Here is a 13202-nt window from a genome sequence, read left to right as displayed (position 1 = left end):
GAGAATGGTCCGAAAAAGAAAAAACATCCAGTGAGCGGCAGTTCTGTGGGCGGAAATGCCTTGTTGATGCCAGAGGTCAGAGGAGAATGGCCAGACTGGTTCGAGCTGATAGAAGGGCAACAGTGACTGAAATAACCACTCGTTACAACCGAGGTATGCAGCAAAGCATTTGTGAAGCCACAACACGCACAACCTTGAGGAGGATGGGCTACAACAGCAGAAGACTCCACCGGGTACCACTCATCTCCACTACAAATAGGAAAAAGAGGCTACAATTTGCAAGAGCTCACCAAAATTGAACAGTTGAAGACTGGAAAAATGTTGCCTGGTCTGATGAGTCTCGATTTCTGTTGAGACATTCAGATGTTAGAGTCAGAATTTGGCGTAAACAGAATGAGAACATGGAACCATCATGTCTTGTTACCACTGTGCAGGCTGGTGGTGGTGGTGTAATGGTGTGGGGGATGTTTTCCTGGCACACTTTAGGCCCCTTAGTGCCAATTGGGCATCGTTTAAATGCCACGGCCTACCTGAGCATTGTTTCTGACCATGTCCATCCCTTTATGGCCACCATGTACCCATCCTCTGATGGCTACTTCCACCATGTCACAAAGCTCTAATCATTTCAAATTGGTTTCTTGAACATGACAATGAGTTCACTGTACTAAAATGGCCTCCACAGTCACCAGATCTCAACCCAATAGAGCATCTTTGGGATGTGGTGGAACGGGAGATTCGCATCATGGATGTGCAGCCGACAAATCTGCGGCAACTGTGTGATGCCATCATGTCAATATGGACCAAACTCCCTGAGGAATGCTTCCAGCACCTTGTTGAATCTATGCCACGAAGAATTGAGGCAGTTCTGAAGGCAAAAGGGGGTCCAACCCGTTACTAGCATGGGGTACCTAATAAAGTGGCCGGTGAGTGTATATATATATATATATATATATTAGGGCTGTCAAAGGATTAATCACGATTAATCGCATCCAAAATAAAAGTTTGTGTTTACATAATATATGTGTGTGTACTGTGTATAATTATTTTTAATACATAAATACCTACACATGCATGTGTATTTAAGAAATATTTGCATGTATATACTGTATATAGACTGAATGTATAAACATTTTATATATAAATAACATATTTTTCTTAAATATATACATGTGTGCATTTATATACAAAATAATTATACACAGTACACACACATATATTATGTAAACACAAACTTTTATTTTGGATGCAATTAATCGTGATTAATCGTTTGACAGCCCTAATATATATATATAATATTTGTGTATCATAATTTAAATCATATTTAAGATTATTTATATTAATTAAAATAATATATATTCATCAGAACAAAAAAGTCATACAGGTTTGGAGGGAATAGATAAAGCCTGGCAGAATATGCTACATGTTTATCCAGTTTATGAGGCGACAGGCTTGATTTCCCATCATCCTCTGTGGCAGAGTGATAAAACACAGATGAACATCAATTACACCTAATGTGCATCATTTGCTCTTCACTATAGGACTAAAGTAAAGAGCCTCCTGCATCTGATGGGAACTGTTAAACAGAGAAAGAAACATGAAATTGCCCAGTTTCTATTTACTTGAACGCGTGTCCCCTCATTATTTTGATTTCTGGACTACATACAGTAGGAACTTCCCAGGAGGCAACGATTGTTACAGTGATGACAGAGGTATTGTCTGTTTTGCCACCAACGTTTAAACAAGCTTTGGAGACATCAAAGCCGGAGATGTGTGACAGGGGATTTTCCGAAGCTGGAAGTGAGAGCAGCTGTGGCCGTGGCAAATAAAACTATTCCATGTAGGAAGATGCCTGTTTGGGTTTGACTTAATAAAATATACTTTTCCGCCCCAAAAAACAATGACAGAATAGCTGTTGTTTACAAGACAAAGCCTCTTAGAAAACCTCTAAAGCCTTGTATTGACCACTCTGTGCTCCAAAAACACATCATGCAAAGCTTTATAGGATCCATCTGGAGCTGTAAACCCCGAAACGTGCCACGCAACTAATGTTTCTTTATGTATTTTTTTTCTCTTTCAATCATCTTCCCTCTGTGAAGGACCACTGGTTTTGGAGGGTCAGGGATAATGCCGTGATGTCCGGTTACCCCATGCTCATCAATGTCTTCTGGAGGGGTCTGCCACCCAAGATTGACGCCGTCTATGAGAACAGCAAGGGCAAATTTGTGTTTTTCAAAGGTAAGATTTCTACACATCAGATCAACGTCCCTCAGCGCAGTTTGTTTACAAGCGTAAGAGGCGAGTTGAGTTCAGAGATAGCGAAGATGAGACTTAAAGCAGCACTAAGTAGGAATTCCGTTTTTGTCAAACAGCGACCCCTAGAGTCGCTGTGGAGTACTTGTACTGTCGTGAATAGCACTCACGCAGAGATGGCTCGCACTCACGGCCGGATCCCCTCCCCCTGTACACCGGTACCTGTTCAGTAGGATGGACGCTGTAAAGAGTGGAAATAAGGTATGGCCCCTTTAAGAGCTGCGCGCGCCCTGTTTAACTGTCGGCAGTCTGTATTGTATGTGCGCCTCGAACACCACATGTATACGGCGCCGGGTTATTTCTGTTTGATGCTCATTTTGTCAGATCTGTTTTTTGCCGTAAAGCAATTCGTTACCTCGCGAGACCTGATATCACACGATACTTCCTAACACTGAGGTCGGGGACCCGCCGGCCCAAAGTTGCAAGGGTGGTTTTGCGGCTCAAAGGCACCAGGGGGGTGCGAGACGACCACCATTCAACACGAAATCAGTAATATAAACATTACAATGACTCCAAAGCTGTTCGGTTAAGGTAAAAAAGTTACTTAGTTCACCTTTAACCTGGTTTCTACAGAGAGGTCAACTGCTGTAGGGCTCTCACTGGGTTTATGTACGCCGACAGTTTGCCTCTAAATATAACAACATTAGGGGTTCATAGTGAATACTGGAGAATGTATGTGTGTACATTCGAATCTCATCAAGCCTTTCAAGAGCAAGGGTCATATTTTAAAAGACACTTGCATTTTATAAAAAAATGTTTGTATTTCATATTTTGCTTAGCGAAAATAAATCTTATTTTTAAGATAAAAATTTCGGAGTGTCTATTTACACCAAGTGCAAACAGCCCACCTTGTTGGCAGAGGCTATTTACACTAACTCCGCCCACCATTGCCTGATGGAGCCAGACAAAATTCATAAAAAAAGTTCGAATCCGCCTTTTCCAAACTCACTCCTCTCCATTTTCCCATCGCATCAGCTCAGAGAGGCATTTAAAACATAACTGTATCTTATATCTGTAATGCAAATAAAATTGCATGTTATTTAAAATTGTAAAGTAATAATGCCTTAATACATTTTTATTATTGAATTAGTATGTTTTTTAAACACAGTGTGCTTAATGGACTTTGTTTCACAAGCAAACAAAATTAGGCTTCATTTTCTCAATAAGCTGAATCAAAAAAGAATATTTATATTGTGTGTAAACAATATAAATATTCACTTTAGACTTTTTTATTTGTTTATGTTTAGTTGTGTCTGTATCACTAGCCTATGACACTATTGGGCTATACACAATGTGTATTTTTTTGGAGAGAGAGAGAGAGAGAGAGAGAGAGAGAGAGAGGCTAAAGAGAAAAAGAGGAGGATGGGCCAAATGAGATAATGACAAATACACACACACCTACACAAACACAGCAGTTTTCCACACGCTTTTGTCCCTCGACAACTAGACAAATGCTCTCCCATGTTCAGAGAGCTTAATGAACCTTTTTAGCCCACCATGCCTGTCATCTTAATTATTTATTTGCCTGTACACCTCACAGAGAGCAAGGGAAAAGAGAGGGATGGATTGAATTGCTGTGTGATTTGCTCAAGCTTTCTGGATCCACTTTGTCCCAGATTTTTCTCCTAAACATACTACAATTGTAAGAAATAATTACATTTGTATGTTTTTACTCTGAGGCAGAAATGAATCAATAGGCAGCAAAATCAATAGTTTTCTCTTTAAATTCGTTAGAAGAGAAAAAAAAACTAGATAAATTAGACAATATTTGACATTCGACATAGTAAGGATATAGAGCTGCTTTCAAACTACATGGATTGTGAAATAAAACAAATGCTGTTAAATATAAATAATACACATAATATAAATAAACATTAGTATAATAATAATAATATAAATAAATAAACATAAAAATAAAATGGCTGTATATAAATGTGAATCGGATAATAAGGTTTTGATGAGAAATGTTTGAATTCACATTGAGGCTGTTTGGGTTGAGATTATAAAGTGATCACGTTTGTGATTTTCCTTCCCATGGGGTAGTGCATACACAGTGTGTGTGGTCCATGTGGAAACAAATAAACACATTTTTTCACACTCATTGCTGGTAGAAAGCAGCACACAGTGAGGATCGCTTACACTGACCTCTCAGCGTTTAACTAGGTCAGAAAGCATGGCCAAATCTGGAAGTTTAAATGTGTTGCTCTGGATAGCATTGACCTCAAGCCAACTTTTACAACAAAATCATCCTGTAATTTCACTTTCACATACTCACACAATCACTGGCAAAACACAGACACTCGAGCTCTCTTGCACTCATCGGCCCTGTCGGACGGTTCTGACTGGCACAGAGCGACGCTGACCCCGCTGAGAGGGTCATGAGAAAGACCCCAGGTGACGTGACAGGCATTTCCTCTTCCAGAGAAAATGACGGGCCTGTCCTCCTCTGACTCCAAACAAACCAGGACACCCTTAACCCCGTCCACTGTGGACATGCATCACAGAGGGTTTCCTGAGCTCAGAGGGTCAGCGCTCCACCCCTGTAACCCACACTGACATCTTAAAGTCAAGGCATTAACATGTCAGGTCTGAGTAACAGAGGCAGACGTACGGGCAAAGCCCCGGTCACGGTAATTAAATGCAAACAGGAAGTGCCTGAACTGTGAAATTGAATGTTTGGTTTTGCTGAGGCAGACATTTATCTGGAAATGATGTAAATATTAGGGATATTCCATATCAATAACCTCAGTGTCAAATTTTCAGGAAATATGATTATGGGCATCCTCACACTCAAGTTTTTACAGACATACTGTATATGTGTGTGTGTGATGTATATGTATATACATATATATGTATATATAACTGTAAAGTATTTATACATTATGCTACGATCTGTGTACTGACTTTGATTTAAAATAAAAAAGTACAATTAAAATTACAATAATTTGCATTGTAATATTCTTAATAGACATTATATACACTCACCGGCCACTTTATTAGGTACACCTGTCCAACTGCTCGTTAACACTTAATTTCTAAGCAGCCAATCACATGGCGGCAACTCAGTGCATTTAGGCATGTAGACATGGTCAAGACAATCTCCTGCAGTTCAAACCGAGCATCAGTATGGGGAAGAAAGTTGATTTGAGTGACTTTGAACGTGGCATGATTGTTGGTGCCAGAAGGGCTGGTCTGAGTATTTCAGAAACTGCTAATCTACTGGGATTTTCACGCACAACCATCTCTAGGGTTTACAGAGAATGGTCCGAAAAAGAAAAAACATCCAGTGAGCGGCAGTTCTGTGGGCGGAAATGCCTTGTTGATGCCAGAGGTCAGAGGAGAATGGCCAGACTGGTTCGAGCTGATAGAAGGGCAACAGTGACTGAAATAACCACTCGTTACAACCGAGGTATGCAGCAAAGCATTTGTGAAGCCACAACACGCACAACCTTGAGGCGGATGGGCTACAACAGCAGAAGACTCCACCGGGTACCACTCATCTCCACTACAAATAGGAAAAAGAGGCTACAATTTGCAAGAGCTCACCAAAATTGAACAGTTGAAGACTGGAAAAATGTTGCCTGGTCTGATGAGTCTCGATTTCTGTTGAGACATTCAGATGTTAGAGTCAGAATTTGGCGTAAACAGAATGAGAACATGGAACCATCATGCCTTGTTACCACTGTGCAGGCTGGTGGTGGTGGTGTAATGGTGTGGGGGATGTTTTCCTGGCACACTTTAGGCCCCTTAGTGCCAATTGGGCATCGTTTAAATGCCACGGCCTACCTGAGCATTGTTTCTGACCATGTCCATCCCTTTATGGCCACCATGTACCCATCCTCTGATGGCTACTTCCACCATGTCACAAAGCTCTAATCATTTCAAATTGGTTTCTTGAACATGACAATGAGTTCACTGTACTAAAATGGCCTCCACAGTCACCAGATCTCAACCCAATAGAGCATCTTTGGGATGTGGTGGAACGGGAGATTCGCATCATGGATGTGCAGCCGACAAATCTGCGGCAACTGTGTGATGCCATCATGTCAATATGGACCAAACTCCCTGAGGAATGCTTCCAGCACCTTGTTGAATCTATGCCACGAAGAATTGAGGCAGTTCTGAAGGCAAAAGGGGGTCCAACCCGTTACTAGCATGGGGTACCTAATAAAGTGGCCGGTGAGTATATATATATACATATATATATATTTATATTTATATTAGTGCTGGGCAATGATTAATCGCATCCAAAATAAAGTATGTTTGTTTACATAATATATATGTGTGTACTGTGTATAATTATTTTGTATATATAAATACACACATGCATGTATATATTTAAGAAAAATTTGTTATTTTTATATAAAACATTTATATTAACATATAATATATAAATTATGTATAAATATATATATATATATAGTATATACATGCAAATATGTCTTAAGTATATACATGCATATATATATATATATATGTAGGTATTTGCCGTAATACTGTACTTACTGTAATATTTAGTAACAATTGCTAGTAATTCTCTATTGTCTTAAAAATGTAGAGAAATTAAAATGTATTAAAACATTTTAAAGTAAAATGTAAATTAAAATTAGTCAGTAATACATTTTTACTGGAATATTAATAATATAATATATATATATATATATATATACATATACACTCACCGGCCACTTTATTAGGTACACCTGTCCAACTGCTCGTTAACACTTAATTTCTAAGCAGCCAATCACATGGCGGCAACTCAGTGCATTTAGGCATGTAGACATGGTCAAGACAATCTCCTGCAGTTCAAACCGAGCATCAGTATGGGGAAGAAAGGTGATTTGAGTGACTTTGAACGTGGCATGATTGTTGGTGCCAGAAGGGCTGGTCTGAGTATTTCAGAAACTGCTAATCTACTGGGATTTTCACGCACAACCATCTCTAGGGTTTACAGAGAATGGTCCGAAAAAGAAAAAACATCCAGTGAGCGGCAGTTCGGTGGGCGGAAATGCCTTGTTGATGCCAGAGGTCAGAGGAGAATGGCCAGACTGGTTCGAGCTGATAGAAGGGCAACAGTGACTGAAATAACCACTCGTTACAACCGAGGTATGCAGCAAAGCATTTGTGAAGCCACAACACGCACAACCTTGAGGCGGATGGGCTACAACAGCAGAAGACTCCACCGGGTACCACTCATCTCCACTACAAATAGGAAAAAGAGGCTACAATTTGCAAGAGCTCACCAAAATTGAACAGTTGAAGACTGGAAAAATGTTGCCTGGTCTGATGAGTCTCGATTTCTGTTGAGACATTCAGATGTTAGAGTCAGAATTTGGCGTAAACAGAATGAGAACATGGAACCATCATGCCTTGTTACCACTGTGCAGGCTGGTGGTGGTGGTGTAATGGTGTGGGGGATGTTTTCCTGGCACACTTTAGGCCCCTTAGTGCCAATTGGGCATCGTTTAAATGCCACGGCCTACCTGAGCATTGTTTCTGACCATGTCCATCCCTTTATGGCCACCATGTACCCATCCTCTGATGGCTACTTCCACCATGTCACAAAGCTCTAATCATTTCAAATTGGTTTCTTGAACATGACAATGAGTTCACTGTACTAAAATGGCCTCCACAGTCACCAGATCTCAACCCAATAGAGCATCTTTGGGATGTGGTGGAACGGGAGATTCGCATCATGGATGTGCAGCCGACAAATCTGCGGCAACTGTGTGATGCCATCATGTCAATATGGACCAAACTCCCTGAGGAATGCTTCCAGCACCTTGTTGAATCTATGCCACGAAGAATTGAGGCAGTTCTGAAGGCAAAAGGGGGTCCAACCCGTTACTAGCATGGGGTACCTAATAAAGTGGCCGGTGAGTGTATATAAATATTACACATTGCTGTAAAATGGTTATTGAGTGATATATATATTTTCAATATTTCAGCCATTACAGTAAATACAGTACAATCAATCAAGGCATATTTTCCTCACTGTTATTCACTAAATAGGAATAACGCTATTTTTGTCAACACTCTTATAATAAAGTCACAGGAAGAATCACAATGCAATCAATAACAAAGCCTAATAGCCTATAGCCTAATAGTTTAATAGCCTATAACTAAAAAGTGCATTAAAATCACCAGTATTTATAATCAATATATAATCCAAATTCAACTTATCCCTCAGCCGTAAGTGGAGCAACACTTGAACAAATCAGCAAGTCAAAGAGAATTTATAGAAACTATGATTTACATTTCCTTCCTTTGACTGAGCTGAATCACTGAGCACTCTCATTTGGCCCGGTGAAAATGTACCCTGGGCTGAACACTGTAATCCCCTGATTTCTCCTTTGTTCTTGTGCTTTTTCTAGGGAAGCAGTTCTGGGTGTTCAAGGACACAATGCTACAGCCTGGCTACCCCCAGGACATCTCAATGTTTGGAAACGGCATGCCAGCTCAGAGTATAGAGACAGCCGTCTGGTGGGAGGACGTAGCCAAGACCTACTTCTTCAAAGGAGATAGGTATGTGCACAGCGTGTGTGTGTGTGTTTGTGTATGTGTGTGTGAGTGTGTGTGTGTGTGTAACTTTCTCTACTTACCTATATGCAGGTATTGGAGATATAACGAAGACATGAGAACGATGGATCCTGGTTATCCCAAGTCCATCACAGTATGGAAGGGTGTTCCAGATTCTCCACAGGGAGCATTTGTGGACAAAGCTAACGGTATGTTTCATCTTTCATAATGTATTCTTTAATGCAATTCAATCAAGGTTTAAGTTGTTAGCTATTTTAACAATGCGAAACTTGAAAATGCAATAAAAAAATGAAAATCATTTACTCACTCTCATTGTTGTTCCACTGTTTCGTATGACTGTTTGTCATAAGGACGGATACTGTTGAGTTTTTTAATGACATAAAAAGCTTTGTGTGAGGAACATAGTGATATTTAACATTCCCTGTTCTACTTTCAAATGTAATGCATGGAAAATGTCATACACAAGTCATACGGACCACTTCTATGGTAACAAAATATTCATTTTAAGTCAACTAAACCTTTAATAAGATCATGATTTGATATGCTAAGTAAAATTGAGCATCTTGTCAGAAATGTGAGCTAGTGGTTACTGTTGTGGTGCTCATGCAGATGACACGAGTTTGAATCCGGCTTGCAACATTTCCCAATCTCATTGCTTCGTCATCTTCCCATAAATTCCTGGTGTTTCTTCACTATATTCTGAATAAAAAAGGCAAAAATGGCAGAAAAAGAATTAGGTATATTGATTCGATCCAAATTTGGGACAAAAAAAAAACAGTTAAGAAAAAGTTGCAATGGCAGAGGGAAAAAATCTGAAAGTGACATGCTATAAAAAATAACCAAAACCAACTAAAATTATAAACATACAAACGTAAATAAGGACTGGTGAGGGAACTAATTGAAAGGTGACCTATTAAGTCTTGGATTTGTTTTTGGGGTCTACTAGAATAGGTTTTCATTAGTTTTCACATATTTTCACATTGTTGCAGGCGACACCTGTCTTCCCAGTCTGTCAGTAACGCTCTGTTCAGTTCTGGTCTCTATGAAACCCCTCCTTCCGAAAAACACAATGTGCTCTGATTGGTCAGCTGGACCAGTGTGTTGTGATTGGTCAACCACTTTGTCATAACTGCGACTTTCAACTCACTACTAAAGCAACTCAACCAGGCCTCACCCCTTTTTTTCCGTATGCCTTGGCCAGGGAATTATTTAAATGAGGAATATTGTGATGTGTTCGTTCCTGGAAGAAAACTCTTTGTAGACCTTTTTCATGCAAAACAACAACATTACACACTAAAGAAAGTTAAAAATGTTTGTAAAAAAAAGCATAAACTACAATCAACCCATGCAGAACACAACACAGCATCTGATATTGTACTGCATATGATACAGAAGTCTATTGTGAAGCAGTTTAATTCTCATTTACAATGCCCTATATTCATTCTGTACAAGAACGAGTTATGAAGAGTTGTGCATTTCAGGACAAGTGTGAATCTCTGTATGAGTTCTCGTCTTGCATGAGTTCAGTCCATAGCTGCAGGCCCGCAGGTCGACAGCCACACACATGCCATCTGTACCCAGCCTCGGTGCCAGGTTTGCCCGTGGACGCAGGCGATCATCTGAGCGTGAAGGGTGGATTGATATTCCAGGGAAATTGTTTGGCTAACCACACTTTGAAAGTGATTGTGGGCTTTCTTTCAGCCCTGTCTCTGCACGTTACCCAAAAGGCCTCTGTGGGCGAGACAGAGTAGAGAAAATTGACCCTAATTATGCGTCATCATGGCCAGCCGATCATGGGGAGATCGGAAAGGACAGCTTTTTTTTTTTTATCTTCAGCTCCAGTCCTGTTTTATTGCAAGTATAGATTTTACGATAACACAGTGGTCTTACGATAAGCCTTTCTCTTTGGTTCAGTGTCTTTCAAATCACACTGAGCCCCAGTTCCAGTGTGGAACATTTTTATGTCAAGGATTTAGAATCTTTATTAAACAGATTTAGTGGAAGAGCGACAGGAAATTATTGGGGAGATATGGGATCAGGATAAATGTCAGGTTGGAACTTGCATCACCCACAGGTGCACCATGGCTCAACGTCTATTCCAGCAGACCTGAACTTGGGGTTTTGGAAAAAATGTAATTACATTCAATTAAATAAATCGTGTATCGTAATGGTAGCAAAATGAATAGGTTTATCAACTTTTGAGAGGAAAGTGAAAATGCTATATGCTAAATATGAAAAATGAACTAAACAATTTTTTTTAAATAAAAAATCTAATATCTAAAAAATATATAGAATTATAAACTATTATATAAAATTATTGATATATTTTTTTAAAAAAAAATCTAAATAAAACCTTAATATTTTTAGATTTTACAATAACTAACGAAACCAAAATCAATGTATTCAATCAAAAATCAAATAATAAAAAAATAAATAAACTAAATATGAAATAAAAATATAAAATTAAATTATACTAAAATTTGTGTTGTCCAATCGATTAATTACGATTAAACACATCTGACATAAAAGTATGTTTATATAATATATGTGTGTGTGTGTTATGTTATATGTATATATGCATGGGTGTGTGTATGTGTATATATACACATGTACACACACACACATATATTATATAAACAAACATTTGTGTTAAATGACAGCACTAATAAAAATCTCTCTCTCTCTCTTTATATATATATATATATATATATATTAAATATATATACAACAAATCAATACATTTCAATACTACAAGTGAATTTAGGCATCACAATATTATTTATGAAAAACAGATATTCAATTTGAGATTTGCTAGAAATTACATTTACATGTCGGCAAACTTCGTAAAAAATGTAAAAGTAGATGGAAATGGACAGGAATTAAATATCCAATATAAATATAATACCATCTAACAAATGTCGATGCTTTGCAGGTTTCACGTACTTCTACAAGGGTAAAGAATACTGGAAGTTCAACAACCACAGGCTGCGGGTGGAGCCGGGCTACCCTCGCTCTATCCTGAAAGACTTCATGGGATGCGACCTCACGCCCATCGACCCCGACCTGCAGCCGACGGATGACGAGGACGTCGTGATTAAACTGGACAGTGAAGCCAGCACGGTTAAAGCCATCGCCATCGTCATTCCCTGCGTCCTGGCGCTCTGCCTGCTGGTGTTGATCTACACCGTCTTTCAGTTCAAGAGGAAGGGGACGCCCCGCCACATACTGTACTGTAAACGCTCCATGCAGGAGTGGGTGTGAGTCTGACAGCCACAAGACACAGTGGCGTAACACCCCAAACTTGCGGACTTTGGCTCTCGACCTGCGTCTCGCTCAAGGAGAACAGCGAGGGCCTTTGCTTTGACTCCCCCTCTCCAGGAGATGAGGGGCGCATTTCTCCTAAAACCCCCTTCTCTTCTCTCATTGGCCCCGGTGCACCCGCTGTAGGACTGCAAGGATCCCACGGTGCATTGCGACGTCCAGTGCCACTGTTCCACGTGGAAATCGCTGATTGCTATACGTTTAGGTTTTACAAGTGCACGTTGAAAAAAAAAATGACGAAAACGTTGTCGCAGGAGCCGATTTTTGCTTCGGTTTTATTTTCAGAGATATTTACGATTCCCTTTAAAGCACTCCCAAACCAAATAAATCTCTCCAAAGAGGATCTTTTTTTTCTTTTCTATACATCTTTTTTTTCCCTTCCTGCTCTTTATTTTGCAGTGATATGTAGTGGGGGAACTTTTGACTGTTGTGGCAGTCTGTCTCAAAACAGGGGCCAAAATATTCTGCAATATTTTTTAACAGCCTTAATTATGGATTGTGTTGTTTGCTTTTGTTTTAGTTTATTCGTTTGTTTTTCGAGCACCGCTTATGTTCGTCTGTCGGAAAGGCAGTGCAGTATTGCTTTGCTCCCTTTGAGATCAGAGATTTTTCTGCAGGGTCGCCTGGAGCCGAGACGGGACTCCTTAACCTCTGCCTAACATGAAGCATATCAGTCAAAACAGAGGGAAGACCAAGCCACTGCAACGACCAATATTTTATTCAGCTTTTTTCCGTTTCGACGGTGGAATTGCAACCGCAAAGGAAGTGCTTGAACCGTTATCGTGCTTAACGCTCACTCGTTCGGTCGTGTTTTGCACGGACACAGATTTGAGAATTCGTATCTTCCCATTTTTTTTTTTTTTTTTGAAAGGTTGCTGTTCAAGCATGTAATTTCCTTTCGGACTGCCTTGTTTTTAGGTCTGGATGGGATCCTAGAACCTTGAAGTATGAACCAGAACCACCAGAGCAACTCAGGACAGCGCTTGATTCAAAAGTGTATGCAAGCATTCACATCCAGTCCTGTGTCTTTA

The 13202-nt window shown here is 39.7% G+C and overlaps 1 protein-coding gene across 1 annotated transcript in view; it reads left to right on the top strand.

The window, feature by feature from the left end:
• The window catches only part of LOC130084082 (matrix metalloproteinase-16-like), a 62853-nt gene extending 50085 nt beyond the window's left edge, over positions 1-12768 (top strand). The window contains exons 7-10 of the mRNA XM_056249247.1: positions 2097-2235; positions 8685-8835; positions 8923-9038; positions 11783-12768. Of these exons, the coding sequence (XP_056105222.1) occupies positions 2097-2235; positions 8685-8835; positions 8923-9038; positions 11783-12111 (735 nt within the window). The 3' untranslated portion in view covers positions 12112-12768. The remainder of the gene's footprint in view (positions 1-2096; positions 2236-8684; positions 8836-8922; positions 9039-11782) is intronic.
• The last annotated feature ends 434 nt before the right edge of the window (positions 12769-13202 follow it).

Source organism: Rhinichthys klamathensis, unplaced genomic scaffold (genome assembly GCF_029890125.1).
Source record: "Rhinichthys klamathensis goyatoka isolate OS25496 unplaced genomic scaffold, OSU_Roscu_1.1 h1tg000059l_1, whole genome shotgun sequence".
Taxonomy (NCBI): Eukaryota; Metazoa; Chordata; class Actinopteri; order Cypriniformes; family Leuciscidae; genus Rhinichthys; species Rhinichthys klamathensis.
This window is presented reverse-complemented; position numbering and strand designations above follow the sequence as displayed.